Consider the following 15240-nt stretch of genomic DNA (forward strand, 5'->3'; position numbering starts at 1 on the left):
AGGTGCTGTCTAGCCTGGACCCAGAGGTGAGGTCTAGCCTGGGCCCCAGAGGTGAGGTCTAGCCTGGGACCCAGAGGTGAGGTCTAGCCTGGGCCCCAGAGGTGAGGTCTATCCTGGGACCCAGAGGTGAGGTCTAGCCTGGGCCCCAGAGGTGCTGTCTAGCCTGGACCCAGAGGTGAGGTCTAGCCTGGGACCCAGAGGTGCTGTCTAGCCTGGGACCCAGAGGTGAGGTCTATCCTGGGACCCAGAGGTGAGGTCTATCCTGGGACCCAGAGGTGCTGTCTAGCCTGGGACCCAGAGGTGAGGTCTATCCTGGGACCCAGAGGTGCTGTATAGCCTGGGACCCAGAGGTGAGGTCTAGCCTGGGACCCAGAGGTGAGGTCTAGCCTGGGACCCAGAGGTGCTGTCTAGCCTGGGACCCAGAGGTGAGGTCTATCCTGGGACCCAGAGGTGCTGTCTAGCCTGGGACCCAGAGGTGAGGTCTAGCCTGGGACCCAGAGGTGAGGTCTAGCCTGGGACCCAGAGGTGAGGTCTAGCCTGGACCCAGAGGTGAGGTCTAGCCTGGACCCAGAGGTGAGGTTTATCCTGGGACCCAGAGGTGAGGTCTATCCTGGGACCCAGAGGTGAGGTCTATCCTGGGACCCAGAGGTGAGGTCTAGCCTGGACCCAGAGGTGAGGTCTAGCCTGGGACCCAGAGGTGAGGTCTAGCCTGGACCCAGAGGTGAGATCTATCCTGGGACCCAGAGGTGAGGTCTAGCCTGGACCCAGAGGTGAGGTCTAGCCTGGGACCCAGAGGTGCGGTCTAGCCTGGGACTCGGTGAGGTCTAGCCTAGGACTCGGTGAGGTCTAGCCTGGGACCCAGAGGTGAGGTCTATCCTGGGACCCAGAGGTGCGGTCTAGCCTGGACCCAGAGGTGAGATCTATCCTGGGACCCAGAGGTGAGGTCTAGCCTGGACCCAGAGGTGAGGTCTAGCCTGGGACCCAGAGGTGCCGTCCAGCCTGGGACTCGGTGAGGTCTAGCCTAGGACTCGGTGAGGTCTAGCCTGGGACCCAGAGGTGAGGTCTATCCTGGGACCCAGAGGTGAGGTCTAGCCTGGACCCAGAGGTGAGATCTATCCTGGGACCCAGAGGTGAGGTCTATCCTGGGACCCAGAGGTGAGGTCTATCCTGGGACCCAGAGGTGAGGTCTAGCCTGGGACCCAGAGGTGAGATCTATCCTGGGACCCAGAGGTGAGGTCTATCCTGGGACCCAGAGGTGAGGTCTAGCCTGGACCCAGAGGTGAGATTTATCCTGGGACCCAGAGGTGAGGTCTAGCCTGGACCCAGAGGTGAGGTCTAGCCTGGGACCCAGAGGTGCGGTCTAGCCTGGGACTCGGTGAGGTCTAGCCTAGGACTCGGTGAGGTCTAGCCTGGGACCCAGAGGTGAGGTCTATCCTGGGACCCAGAGGTGAGGTCTATCCTGGGACCCAGAGGTGAGGTCTAGCCTGGGACCCAGAGGTGCGGTCTAGCCTGGACCCAGAGGTGAGGTCTAGCCTGGGCCCCAGAGGTGAGGTCTAGCCTAGGACCCAGAGGTGAGGTCTAGCCTGGGACCCAGAGGTGTGGTCTAGCCTGGGAGCCTGTGTCCTCCCCTCCACAGTTTGTGTGGAAGGAAGGACCTGTCTCTGACCAGGAGGGGTCGGTCTACGCCCCACCTCCAGGGTCCTCATGGGTGGCCTGGGGCAGCAGCTTCAGCGCTTGTGGGGAAGAGGGGTTGGCAGTGACGTCCATCATGCAGACTAGAGACCATGGGGCTCCTCTGGTCAGACTGGTCAGCGTTTCCGCCCTGAGCGTGCGAGGGCCATGGCGTTGCTGGGCGGGTGTTGAATCTCCAGCCAGATCTGCTGGGACCACCCGCCCCTGCCACCGTGTCCCTAGGCTGCGGGGGACGCAGATCTCTGCGCCAAGGTCAGGTGCTCTGGGTCTCCTCCCCCTGGGAGCAGGGCCACATCACCCAGGGCCAGGTCCTGCGGGCTTCGCGGCTGTAACTCTGAGGTCCCCTCCTGGCGGACTTTGAAGCCTCGTCTGCTGTGGGTGACGTCGTGAGGTCCTGACTCTCCTGCGGGATGCGTCTGGGGTCAGGACCTGAGTGGCTTGTCCTGAAGGAGGGACAGTGACCGGGGGCTAGACACAGGTGCTAAGCCGGGGACAGCTTGGTCTCGGCTACTTCACATCAGCGAAGCCGAGTCGCCACGCCAGCCTCAGAACGTCGGCACTGACCCACGGATCCCTGGGTCCTGGGCCTACTTCTCCGGGTCCCTGGGTCCCCGGGTCCCCGTGTTCGTCCCAGCCCTGGGGCTGCCCCACCTCATCCTCCAGCCGCCAGCCGCCCCCTCAGCCCGTGTCCCCGACCCTGCAGGCTGGGGCTGCCGGGACCTCGTGTGCTACACTGACTACCTCGAGACGGTCACCTGCGTCCTGGAGACGTGGAGCCTCCACCCCGGCACGCTCACTCTCACCTGGTAAGTGGCCCTGGGGACGCTGCTCGGGGCTCCTGCAGGGCTCAGGGGTCTGGACTGAGGAGACCACAGACCTGGCTCAGCAGGTTGGTCCGTGATGGCCAGAACAGCGGCCACGTCCTGGGGGCCACTAGCCATTTCACTCCAAGAAAGACCCCGTGAGCTGGGAGCCAAGTGCCCACCTTGTAGATGGTCCTAGAGGACGGTCATGTTCAGACACTGAGCACGTGGGTGGGGATGTAACTCTCTGGTGAACTCCTACGCATCCCTCAGAACCCATCGCTTCTGCCCAGTGGGAGTTAAAACACCAGATCCCTCCCAATCCCACCCGACCAGCTTCCCCAGAAGCCCACCCAGGGCAGGGGATGAGGCTTGAAGATGCCCTTCGCCCTGGACACAGGCCTCCCTGGGTATTCGGTCCCCTCCCACGGGACCGCAATCCAGTGCTGGACGGACGGGGGCAGACTGAGATTGATCCAAATGAGAGTGGCCCAGGTTTCTAATGAGGCCTGCGCTGTGGGTCCCCTGGGGGTGCGCAAGCCCAGCCTGGACACAGCCCCCCCGGGCTGCCGCAGGGGTGGGGAGCCTCCCCGGGAGCTCGGGGCACCTGGCCCTGAGCACTGGGCCCCAGGCTCCAGCCATGACCGGCCACTGTCTCCTGGAAGGCAAGACCAGTACGGAGAACTGGGGGACGAGGTCACCTCCTGCAGCCTCCACAGATCCGGCCACAATGCCACCCACGCGAAGTACACGTGCCACATGGACGTGTTCCACTTCATGCCCGATGACGTCTTCAGCGTCAACGTGACAGACCCGACCGGCAACTCCTCCCGGGAGTGCGGCAGCTTCGTCCTGGCGGACAGCAGTGAGTGTGCGGCCTGGTGGGGACCAGGTGACAGCAGTGAGCGTCCAGCCTGGTGGGGACCAGGTGACAGCAGTGAGCGCGCGGCCTGGTGGGGACCAGGTGACAGCAGTGAGCGTCCAACCTGGTGGGGACCAGGTGACAGCAGTGAGCGTCCAACCTGGTGGGGACCAGGTGACAGCAGTGAGCGCGCGGCCTGGTGGGGACCAGGTGACGGCAGTGAGCGTCCAGCCTGGTGGGGACCAGGTGACAGCAGTGAGCGTCCAACCTGGTGGGGACCAGGTGACAGCAGTGAGCGCCCGGCCTGGTGGGGACCAGGGGGTGCCAGGCCCACGCTCCTGCCCGGAGCCGCTGTCCGCTCCATTGGGAAGCCCTGGAGGTTTGGGAAGAGCTGGGCCGGGACCCGGGCTCCCGGGCTTTGGTCCTGGCTGGCCCCGTCGGTGTGACTCTGGACAAGGTGTGGTCACCTGGGGCTGCTTCCCCTGAGCAGAGAGAGGCCCTTCCCCCACCAGCCCGCGGGATGCTGTCCCCACAGGGGCCAGCGGAGGTCACCGTCCCACCTGGTTCCTCCCCTTCCAGGGGCTGGAGCAGGAGGGCTGTTGTGTCCTGCGTCCCCAAGCCCAGGGCCGGGCAGCCCAGCGCCAGGCAGGGACAGGGAAGGGTCTGGAAGGCGACCTTGGCTTGTGTGTGTGACCGTGTCCCCGAGTGTCTGGGGTCCCCACTCCAGGTCGGGTTGCCCTGGGTGCGGTTCACCACAGAGGGCGGGAGCCAGGCTTTGCACACCCACACACACCCACCACACTCACTCACAGGCTCCGCTCACGCCCACACAGACCCGTGACACACCCTCGACACACCCTCGACACACCCACCCCGTCTCCCCAAGCCCCGGCCTAGGAGGCAGGGACACAGAGGTCTGAGCTGTCTCACACACACACCCACACACACACACACACACTCACACACACACACACGCCCCCCCACACACACACACGCCCACACACGCACACACACACACACACACGATCTCACACGCCCACACACACACTTACACACCCACACTAGCACACACATGCACACTCACAGTGAGAGGCGAGGTCCCGGCACACGCCTGCCTGGCCCATCCCCCGTAGCCCCCAGGAGTAGAGGGGAGGTCAGGGGGCGGGTGGCCGGGAGGTGGCCACTGCCCGTTGCTGGGTGGCTCCAGGTTTGCAGTTCTCTGGGGCCTGAGGCCGGCGGGGCCCAGGGCAGGAGGTGACTGCCTGCCTCCCCCTCCGGCCTCCTCCCTCCTCCTGAGGCCCGGGCCCCCCTGCGCTGAGCCCCCTGAGGACCCCAGACCCACCAGCATCCTGGGCAAGCCCAGGACCTGCCCCAGCACCTGGGGAGGGAGGCTGTGAGGACCTCTGTGTGCCCAACCAGGAAGCACCCCCAGAGTTGGCGCCCCAGGGTGCTTCAGACCCCAGCAGGCTGGAGTCCCTTTTTGGAAGCCCTCAAAGGGCCATTTGTTAATGTGACAGTATTCATGGAGGTCGCCGTGCCCCAGGCTCTGTCCTAGGAGCTGGGGGCTCAGACGGGGCCAGGAGGACAAGCCTTGGCCCCAGGGACCCAGCGCAGAGCGATGGTGGCCTTTGGAGGGGCAGAGCTGGGGCGGAGGAGGGCTGCGGCTCCCGAGGCCGACAGTGGGTCACCGACCCCGCAGTCAGCACCTTCTGCTGTTCAGCGTGGCCCCAGGACAGTGAGGCCCAGGGATGGAAACTGGTCCCTGACACGGGGCAGGACTGCGGCCGGGTCCTGACCAAGTTCAACAGGCAAATTGGGATGGAGAAGATCGGGGACAGCTCTGGCCTTCACCTGGGCGCAGAGGGCACTGAGCCAAGCTCACAGGCCCCCCGTGGGGTCAGTCTGCCCAGCACAGAGCAGCAGGGCAGCTCCAGGCTGAGGAGCCGCCATCATTGTCCTGCGGGCCGTGTGCACACCTGTAATCCCAGTGAGTCAGGAGGCTGAAGTAGGAGGCCAGCCTCAGCAGCTGAGTGAGCCCTAAGAAACGTAGGGAGGCCCTGACTCAAAATCAAACATGGAAAGGGCTGGGGACGTGGCTCAGGGGTTGAGCGCCCCAGGTTCAGTCCCCGGTACCCCAAAGTGAACAAAAACAAACAAAACTGGAGTGATTTCACGTGATCGTCTAGATCCCCAGGTTTCACGGCATCTTGTTTTGTTTTTTTCCTGGAGTGAGCTCCTCCACTGGCCAGGCTGGGCCCAGGTCCTGGCTGTACCTTTTAAGCCCGAGAACAGCCCTTTCTGTTCCATCACCTCACACCTCACACCTGTGTCCCCAGTTCTGACTGACACCTGCCCGTGGCCACCAAGACTGTACCCCACGCCTGGTCTGAGCGGTGGAGACCTAGAGGCGGGGAGGGCTGTGCCCAGAGTCACTGGGCTTGCTGACCCTGGCCCTGCCGGCAATGGCCAGGGGGAGGGAGGGGACTTCTGGAGGCCTCCAGATTTTTCCGGGCTGCAGCTAAGTCCCACCCTGCGTTATCTCTCCGGGTGTCTCCCCTCAGTCAAGCCGGCTCCTCCTTTCAACGTGACGGTCACCTTCTCGGGACACTACAACGTCTCCTGGTGCTCCGACTACGAAGAGCCCGACTTCTATGCGCTGAGGGGCAGGATGCAGTATGAGCTGCAGTACAGGAACCGCGGGGACCCCTGGGCTCGGGTGAGGACCTCGTGGGTGGCCCGGCTTGGGGAGGGAGCAGCCAGGTGTGAGCCGGGGAGTGAGAGTGACAGGTGAGCTCTGCAGCCCCAGGCACCACTGAGTTCTCCCTGGTGGGGGGAGACCCCCTCCCGCTCCCTCCCTGACCCTGCTTCCTCCCCTCCTCCCCAGGTCCCACCCATGCAACCAGAGTAGAGAAGGTTTCGGAAACTTCCTGAACCTTCTAGAACCTTCTGGAACCTTCTGGAAGGTTCCCACTTTGCTGAGAAGAGCCATAGTTGGAGAGTCCCAGACATATCCGGGGGCGGGCCCAGGGTTAGAGAGCCCACTGTTCCCAATGTGGAGGCTTCACAGGGGTCCTTTGCTCTGGAGAGTTCCAGAGAGGAGCCGAGTCAGGGAGTCCACCAGCCAAGGCCCAGGCCCTGCTGAGAGCGGCCAGCTGGGGCCGGAGCCTGGTTCCTGTTGCAGGAGAGGAGACCCCAGCCCCCTCCCCGGGGGCTGCTGAAAGGCGGTTCTGCGAGGGGCAGGGGCCGGCCCCCGGGGAACCCTGACGGGAGCGTCCTTTGTGCCCCGCAGAGCCCCGTGACAAAGCTGGTCTCAGTGGACTCCAGGAGCGTCTCCCTCCTGCCCTTGGAGTTCCGCCAGGGCTCCAGCTACGAGCTGCAGGTGCGGGCAGGGCCCCAGCCGGGCTCCTCCTTCCGGGGGACCTGGAGCGAGTGGAGCGACCCCGTCATCTTCCAGACCCCGCCGGAGGGTAGGTGTGACCCCGAGTGGACGTCCCCCTGCTCTACCAGCTCTGGTCCCGGGGCCTCGTCCAGCAGGGCTGGGAGGCGTCCACTCCCTTGTTCACCCCCAGGACGGGTGCCAGCCGCTTGCCAGGCCCCAGGCCGGGTGCCAGCCGCTGCATCTGGGGGCACATTTGACTCTGCATCGAGGATCAGGATCCCCGTTTAGCAAGTTAGGAAACGAGGCTCAGGGAGATGGAGTCTGGGGTTTCTTGGTCTAGGGAATGGAACCCGGGGACATTGACCACGAGCCACAGCCCAGCCCTGCTTATATCTTATTTTGAGACAGGGCCTCGCTAAGTCACTGGGGCTGGCTTTGGCCTTGCGATCCTCCTGCCTCGGCCTCCGAGCCGCTGGGATAGCGGGTGGAGATGAGGCCATTTGCCTTCCTTTGCAGAGTCCAGGAAAGGCTGGGGGCCCCCGCAGCCGCTGCTGCTGCTCCTGCTGGTCATCTTGGGCCCCGTCCTTGTCTTCCTGGGCCTGAAGGTCCACCTGCCTTGGAGGTGAGGCTGGGGTCCTCAGCAGGGAAGGGGGATGGGCCATGGCCGCTCCCAGCAAGACCCTCCCCGGGGCTGGGGGACGGGCCTGTCACCAAGATGGAGATCCTAATGGCCAGCTCACACTCACCACGCGCCGGACGCCGGGCAGAGCGCCCACGTCACCCACGGCAGCCCGCCAGCCGACACCCAACAGTCACCCCTGTTTTACAAACCGAGAGGCCAAGGCACAGAGCTGTCAAGGAACTTGCCCAAAGCCACACAGCCAGGAGCAGAGGCAGGATGGGACCCTGAGCTCTTCACGTGACCCCAGCTGTGACCTTGTCTGCTGGGTTTTAAGCTTTGAGGCCTGAGCAGCGCCCAGGGCTGCCGGGTGGAGTGACATGAGCACCCCTCCCCCATCCCTCTGCGTAACCAGAGGTTTGCTCTGTGTTTTGGTACCTGGTGTTGGACCCGGGGCGCTCAACCACTGAGCCCCGTCCCCAGCCCTTTTATATTTTATCTAGAGACAGGGCCTCACTGAGGCTGGCTTTGAACTCGGATCCTCCTGCCTCAGCCTCCCGAGCTGCTGGGATTACGGGCGGGGGACCAGCACCCAGCACCTAGGTGGTCCCGCCCTGGCCCCGTGGAGCTGCCCCTCCCGTCCTCCCGTCCTCCCTGGAAGCGGAGGCTCAGAAGGGACACACGAAAGGCTCCAAACCTCTTCATTCAGGAACCTGCCAGAGGCCGGAGACCCCCTGCTCCCACTTCACGGAGGCGGAATCAGAGGCTGGGGCGGGGGGGAGGCAGGACTGTCTTGGAGGGCTGCGTCTCCCGCAGGACAAGTCGGGGCCACCCTCTGGCTGCGGTCACAGCCCCTGGCGGTCTCTGTCCCCTTAGGCTGTGTAAGAAGGTGTGGGCGCCAGTGCCCAGCCCCAAGCGGTTCTTCCAGCCCCTGTACGAGGGCCACGGCGGGGACTTCAAGGTGAGCGAGTCCCTCCCAGATCCCCACCTCCGTCTGGACCCGGCCACCCTGGGGGCCGGGAGTGGCCTGGCCCCGTGGGACCTGGAGCCTGGCCTGGGCGTCCCAGTTCCCAGGGCAACAGCGTGTGGTGTCACCAGACCCAGGCGGGCCCCGGCCTCCCAGCTCAGAGACAGACCCACGGGGACCGACGGCACTGGCCTGGCCTCCCCTGGCCGCCCCGACCTGGGTGGGCAGGGAGGGGTCCTGCTGCCACTGTCACCCCTTCCTGCCCAGCACCCTCTGCCACCCTCCGCACCCAGGAGGGGCCCAAGACAGGATGTGGCGACGGGGAGGGGCGGCCTGCGGGCTCCAGCTGAGCCAGACAACCTAAGGCACTGATTGAGCTCCTGCTGTCTACCTGGTGCAGCCCCCCGGGGCCCAGAGGGGGAGGGAGGGACCTGGGACCCACCTCCCTCTCCCCTGAGGCCCAACTGTCTCTGTGTCCAACTGTCTCTGTGTCCCTGTCACCTGCACTTCAAGGGCCTTGTCATTGATTCACTCAACCCATTTAGTTCATGAACATTTATTGTGCACCTGCTGTGTGCATGAACACAGAAGGTGAGGCTCTGCACCGGCTGAGCATCCCCTCTAACAGGGACGCATAAACAGGAGAACGTGGAGCTTGTGGATGGTCAAGGAGGAAGTAGAACAGGGGACGGCGGGGGGACAGAGAGGGGTCTGTCCAGTCCTCCGATCCCTGTCACGGGGACTTGGGAATCTTGTCCCTGCACCCAGCAGAGCCCAGGCCTTGGGGCCACCCGTGACTGACCAGGCTACTGAGGGCAGGAGCTGCCCACGATGGGTGGGGACGCTGAGGCCCAGAGTGGGCAGGACAGAGGTGGGGCCCTGATGGACGAGGGCCGTCCAGGTCCTGATGCCCTCTCTCCCCACCTGATGTCCCTGCTGTCCTGTGTCCCCCCGCTGTCCTGTGCCCCTGCGTCCCCGCCTCACTCTGTGTCTCTTCCACAGAGATGGGTGGGCTCGCCCTTCTGCGCCCCCAGCCTGGACCCGGGCCCCTGGGGCACCGTGGTACTGTCCACCCTGGAGCTGCCCGCCTGCGTCCCCCCACGGAGTCCAGCCAAGGGACTGGAGTCCCCAGGGCTGGCGGGGCCCGTGGACCTGCTGGAGGCCGACGGGGTGTCCGAGCCTCGCCCCTGGGGCCCGGCCTCCCCCAGAGCAGGTGGCTCTGGAGGCTCAGCCTTCGGGGAGGAGAGGGACCGTCCGTACGGCCTGGTGTCCATCGACACGGTGACTGTGGTGGACGCCGAGGGACCGTGCACCTGGCCTTGCAGCTGCGGGGACGATGGCTACCCGGCCCTGAGCCTGGACGCCAGCCTGGAGCCGGGCCCCGGGGACCTGCTGCTGGGCCCAGCCACCACAGTCCTGTCCTGCGGCTGCGTCTCGTCGGGTGGCCCTGGACTGGGCGGCCCCATGGGCAGCCTCCTGGACAGGCTGGAGCTGACCCTGGCCGACCAGGAGGGCTGGGCCCCGGGGGGTGCCCCGGACAGTGAGGCGGGGTCCCCAGCCGCCGGCCTGGACATGGACACCTTCGACAGCGGCTTTGCGGGCTCCGACTGTGGCAGCCCTGTCGAGTGTGACTTTGCTGGCCCCGGGGACGAGGGGCCGCCCCGGAGCTACCTCCGCCAGTGGGTGGTCAGCAGCCCTCTGCCTGCAGGTCCCGCGGCCCAGGCCAGCTAGCGAGGCGGCAGCCCAGCTGTCCTGTCCCCAGCAGGCCGCCAGGGACGGCCACCCGGGCACCAGCAGAGACAGGCCCGCGGCCCTCAGTCCCCAGGGAAGGGGCCTCCAGGCCTGTGGCTCACAGTGTGCGTGGCTGGGTGTGTGGTGGCGTGTCCCCAGCCGTGTATGGCCCCAGCTGTGACAAAGCACCCGCAGACACAGTCAAAAGCCTCCTCCCTGGGGCCGAGTGGCCGCCGGTCCACCAGCCTGCTGGGCTCAGACACTGCCCGTGACAGGTGCCAAGCCAGACCCCAGGTCCAGGGAAGAGTCCAGCAGCCACACACGTCCAGGCTGTCCCTGTGGCCCCTCAGGAAGGGCTGGGGAGGGGCTGAGCCCTCAGGGCGCAGGAAGATTCCGCCCAGGGGGCCCGTGCTGTGCTGCCCAGACAAGTCGCACTCCCTCTCTGGGCTGCTTCCTCACCTGTGCAGGAGCCTGGCCAGCCCCGGGGTGGGCAGGCCTCGGCTCAGTCTGCAGCCTGAGCAGCCCCTCCGCCAGCTTCCTGCCCGTGCAGAGGTGGCTGGGGTGAGAAACCAGGTGACACTGACAGCCTGGGCCCAGGGCCCTCTGAAGCGGGTACTCGGGGTTTCCGGGCCTCGAACCACTCAGCCGTGTCCCTTGGAAACAGTCCCTGCCACCAGGGTTCTTTTTTGGCTTCTGCTGCCCATTTTTTAAAAATCCCCTTTTGTACCCTCAAAAATATTTATCAAGCACCAGGTACAGGCTGGGCATGGTGCCAGGCGCTGGGAGCCCAGGGTGGGCACGGTGCCCATGGGACCCGCCCTGTGCACTCACGGGTGTCGGGGACACACGGAGGAACCAGCGGCTGGAGGCCACAACCTCCGGGCCCCTGCAGCAGGCCCAGCCCCCCCAGCCCTGACGTCTTATGTATTCAGCTCTGGGGACTCGGGGGACTCGGGGACAGTCGGTTTTCTGGCCAGTGACTTCTCAGAGCCTGTTGAAAATGAATGAAGCCATGTCACCGGCCTCACTTCAGTCCCGGAGCCAGCTGTGGGTGACAGACGATTCATAAACGCCTCTATTTTTATTTTCAAGCAGTTAGACGGCCTTCCCTCCAGGGTGCCCACCTAGAGGTGGCGTCTCGGGGCCAGCAGGGTCAAGGAGCCCTGGGAATCCCCCACCCGGCCTGGACCCTCCCGCGGGAGCCGGGTCGGGCTGGGCGAGGAGGCGGCAGGGGTTAGTTCTGCTGACAGTCTGCCCAGGACTTTCCTGTGAAGCAAGGCAGTTGGGAGAAGTTGCTGAGAGAAATGCTGGAGGAGTCCTCAGCGAGCGCCCGGAAAGTTCTAGAACACTGGGGACTGGGGACCTGGGACCAGGGCTCACGCATCGTCGGGCGCCTGGGTGAAACCCCGGGTCCTGCTCATGGGAGCAGCCCCCCCGCCCCGCCCCCCTGGACACTTGGGCTGAGGTTGCTGTGGTTGTCACACCTCCCCAGAGCGGCAGTTTGAAGGTGCCACCTGCAGACACCACCTGAGCGGAGGCTCCCCGGGGAGGCTCAGTTCTCCAGGGGGCCGTGGCCTGGGGCGGCCGTGGCCCCTCCCTGACTCCACCTTTGAAGGAGAGGCCGCACCTGAACAGGGCGGCAGAGGCTGGAGCCAAGAGAGGCCCCCACCAAGGATGGACAGGAAGTAGGTGGGCGGACGGACAGGCGGACGGATGGGAGGACAAACAGAGGTGGAGAGACAGAGCCGGACGCTGAAGACAAAGCCTGAGATCTGCCTCCTTCGCTGACCTCCCCAGCCTGGTGCATAGTAGACACTCAATAAAGCCTGGTTTGTGCTCTCCCCTTGCCTTGGTGTGACTGTTCCGCCACGGCCGACCTCCAGCCGCAAACTGACCACTGGAGCCAGACACGGAGCGATGATGCGCACAGTGGGCCTCTGGGGCAGGAGCGGGTGGGGTAGGGGCTGATGGCCCCGGGGCTGCGGGGGCTGGAGGAGGAGGCCCTGGGGTTGGGCTGTGGAATGGCCCTCAGGGCCACCTGGCACACCACCCGTGCCCTCTCATGGCGCTTCCTGGCCGCCATGCCACCCGCAGGCTCTGAGCGGGCAGGACAGCCACTGCCCGAGGCCGTGCGCCAAACCCATCCTGAGAGTTGGAAGCTGAACTTGAGGCTCTCGGCCCTCGTCCAGCCCTGGCTCAGCCAGCTCTGCTGCGGGGGACCCAGATAAAGAGGTCCAAGACTCTGCGCGAACACCCGTGGGCGCCAGTGCCTTTGCCTCCTGTGGGTGTGGCTGATGCCAGTCCAGGGAGCACCCGTGTGACCTCAGCACAGCCACGTCCTGCTGTCTGCTGGGATTGCTGAGCTGTGGGGAGAGCCCGGGCCTGGGAGCTGCTGGGGGAGCCAGGGGCAAACAGCTTTCCTGAGACGAAGCAGGACTGAGGTGTGGAAATTTATTCCTGGGGCCATCTCTTGACACCTGGATCCAGCCATGCCTGAAATCATATACCTCCCAGACTTTTGAGGTCCACGAGTATGGAAATCATTATGCTCTGCACCAATTATTTCCAGCTTTGGGGATTCTGGGCACATGCCAGGATTGCACCTCCTGGACCTTTGTGGTCACATGAGGCCACATGACTAGGGCTGGCGAATGAGCTTTGAGCAGAAGTGGCAAATCTCACTTCTGGATAGAGCATCTAACTATAATCAAAATGCCCCCTAGAGTGCTTTTCCTCTGTGTCGGTGACCAGTGGTGACTGAGATGGTGACTCCTCCATCAGCCAGGGTCTTTGCCTGAAGAGGCGAGGACCAGTGTTCCCAGTATACCTGCACTGGATGTTTTCGTGAGGCAGAAATCCATCCTTTGTTGTTTGAAGTGGCTAGAGCTGGGCTGTTTGTTACGCAGCACAAGGGCTGTTTGTTACGCAGCACGCCCCAGCCTATCCTGACTCAGGCAACAAGCTGATATGTTCCCTTTTTGTGCTAAAGCTGGTTTGGGGTGGGTTCCTATTGCTGGCAGCAGAAAGTGTCCTAGCATTATCTTCCTCCCTTCGAGGAGAACTCATTTCCATCCAAGGAGGGACCATATTTAAAGGGACCAAGAGGTGGGGGTTGTAGCTCGGTGGCTCCGTGGTAGCTCAGTGCCTGATTAGCATGTCTCAGGCCCTGGGGCTGACCCCAGCACAGTAGGGGGACAAAAAATCGAAAGGGACAGGGACCAAACTCTGACACTTGTAATAAGTGACCAGGTAAGGTGCCTGCTGTCCCCGAGCCTCAGTTTCCTCTTTTGTAACCCTGGGGGCAGGATTGAGCCTCTCAGTTTTCTCTGGGGACGCTCCCAGCCGCTCCCTGCTCCCTCCCCAGGGAGTTCTTGGGAGGGGCCCAAGGAGCTGCCCCAACATCACCTGCTGGGACTCACCCCACCATAGCAGTTTCCGCAAGGCCACAGCCGGGACGTGCCCCAGTGTCCTGTCTTCTCCTGTGGAAAGAGACAGAGGGTCCAGTCAGGCCAGCCCTTCATTCCCTGTCCCTGGGCAACGGAGGCACAGGGGGAGACGTGACCGCCCAGGGTCCCCTGGTCCCACTCCCCTGCTGCACCCCTCTTGGCCTCTGGTTGGAGGGGAGCCTCTCCTCACCCCAGGCTATGGCGCCCCTTCTGGCTGCACCCACAATGCAGCGTAGCCTTTGTGGCCAGCCAAGGCCCAGATGCCCCCTCAGGAGCAGGAGTCTCCCTTCCTCAGCCTCCCTTCTTCAACCTCCCTTCCTCAGCCTCCCTTCCTCAGCCTCCCTTCCTCAGCCTCCCTTCTACAGCCTCCCTTCCTCAGCCCAGACTTCTCCAGACAGTGAAGGAATAAGAAGTACAAACCGTGGACCACAAGGACAACCAAGAGGCCACAGCAGCTGGAACCGTCGCGCCTTCCTGGGGAGTGGAAGGACGGGGTCTGGGTTGGCTTCGTGGGACCTGCCGCGGCCCGGTCCCTGGTTCCGGCGGTCGCACCCTGGCCTGGTCCACGTCTCCCTGACACACGCGCCCCCTGCACCGCACGTCTTTTGCTGGCTCCGGCACGAGCTGCGGAAGCTGGGCCATGGCTGGGTCTGCGGGTGCCTGGCCCCCAGACCATCAGGGAAAGAGCAGTCTGGGCCACTGCTGCCCCCTGCTGCCGGGCACTGGAACTGGTCGATGGCAGAGGAAGTGGCACCGGCTCTGTGCTGGCCAGGGGCAGGGGGTGCTCCGGAGCCTCTGCCGGGTGCTTGTACATGTAGGGGACCCGCAGTCGTCATGGAGACCTGAGGTGGGTTCAGCGAGCGGGACTTCTGCCCTGTGGGTGGACGAACCGCCTTGGGTCCCGGGGGTGGGGAGCCCTCACTAGGCAGCCTGGTTGCATGCACGCATTTGAGCACACGTGCGCACACACACACCCACTCGTGTATGCACATCTGGAAAACCTCGGCTGCAGTGAGTCCAGGGCCCAGGGGAAGGATGGGTGGTCGGGAGGCTGGGCCACTCTGCGGTCTTGCAGCCCGTGTGGGTGCAGGCGTGCGAGGGAGCCAGTGGTGGGCAGCGCTGACCGCTGATGGGAGCCTGGTGTGAAAGGGGCCTCGTGGCTGCGTCTCCCGGGTAAACAGGTGCAGGGGCCTGGGAGGGGCCTGGGCGGGAGCGCCCACCCGGGGGCTCCAGCCTGCCAGGCTTTGGGTTTGCACGGGAGCCACCCACGTTTGTTTATGCCATCTGTCCCAGCTGGAGACCTACGCTGGTTCACAAAGCCTGACTGTCCCAGTGACTTAGGAAAAGGACCAAGAACGCAGGTGACCTCACAGCAGCTCCTTCTCCAACTCAGAGCCGGCTCTGCACCTCAAGGGTCCTTGGAAAGAGAGAGAGGTGCCGGGATTCACACACGAGGGGAGGTTCCATGGAACATTCTGTCCCCCAGGGGCAAAGGGGTAGGGCTACAAAGGAACAGGGGACTGCAGCTCAACCCCAGCGGGTGGCGGGTGAGGCCTACGCCTGGGGCCACGCCTTGTTATCCGGAGGGTGACACCCGAGTCACTGCGAGCTGGCACTGCCCGGCCAGACTGGGCAGCAGTGTTGGGAACCTGGTGGTCAGGGCTTCAAGGCCTGGGCCTCCAGGGCGGCTCCTGACAAGTGTTTAAGGAAAAATAGCTGAAGAAGGAGAGGTCCCCTGTGT

At 64.4% G+C, this 15240-nt stretch overlaps 1 protein-coding gene across 2 annotated transcripts in view; it reads left to right on the forward strand.

The window, feature by feature from the left end:
* Window positions 1-11813, forward strand: part of Il21r (interleukin 21 receptor) — a 33243-nt gene extending 21430 nt beyond the window's left edge. For both annotated transcript variants that reach the window (XM_076840359.2, XM_076840360.2), the window contains exons 3-9: window positions 2396-2498; window positions 3161-3360; window positions 5919-6073; window positions 6647-6824; window positions 7253-7358; window positions 8232-8316; window positions 9325-11813. In XM_076840359.2, coding sequence (XP_076696474.2) covers window positions 2396-2498; window positions 3161-3360; window positions 5919-6073; window positions 6647-6824; window positions 7253-7358; window positions 8232-8316; window positions 9325-10053 — 1556 coding nt within the window. In that variant the 3' untranslated portion in view covers window positions 10054-11813. The remainder of the gene's footprint in view (window positions 1-2395; window positions 2499-3160; window positions 3361-5918; window positions 6074-6646; window positions 6825-7252; window positions 7359-8231; window positions 8317-9324) is intronic.
* The last annotated feature ends 3427 nt before the right edge of the window (window positions 11814-15240 follow it).

Source organism: Callospermophilus lateralis, chromosome 19 (genome assembly GCF_048772815.1).
Source record: "Callospermophilus lateralis isolate mCalLat2 chromosome 19, mCalLat2.hap1, whole genome shotgun sequence".
NCBI lineage: Eukaryota > Metazoa > Chordata > Mammalia > Rodentia > Sciuridae > Callospermophilus > Callospermophilus lateralis.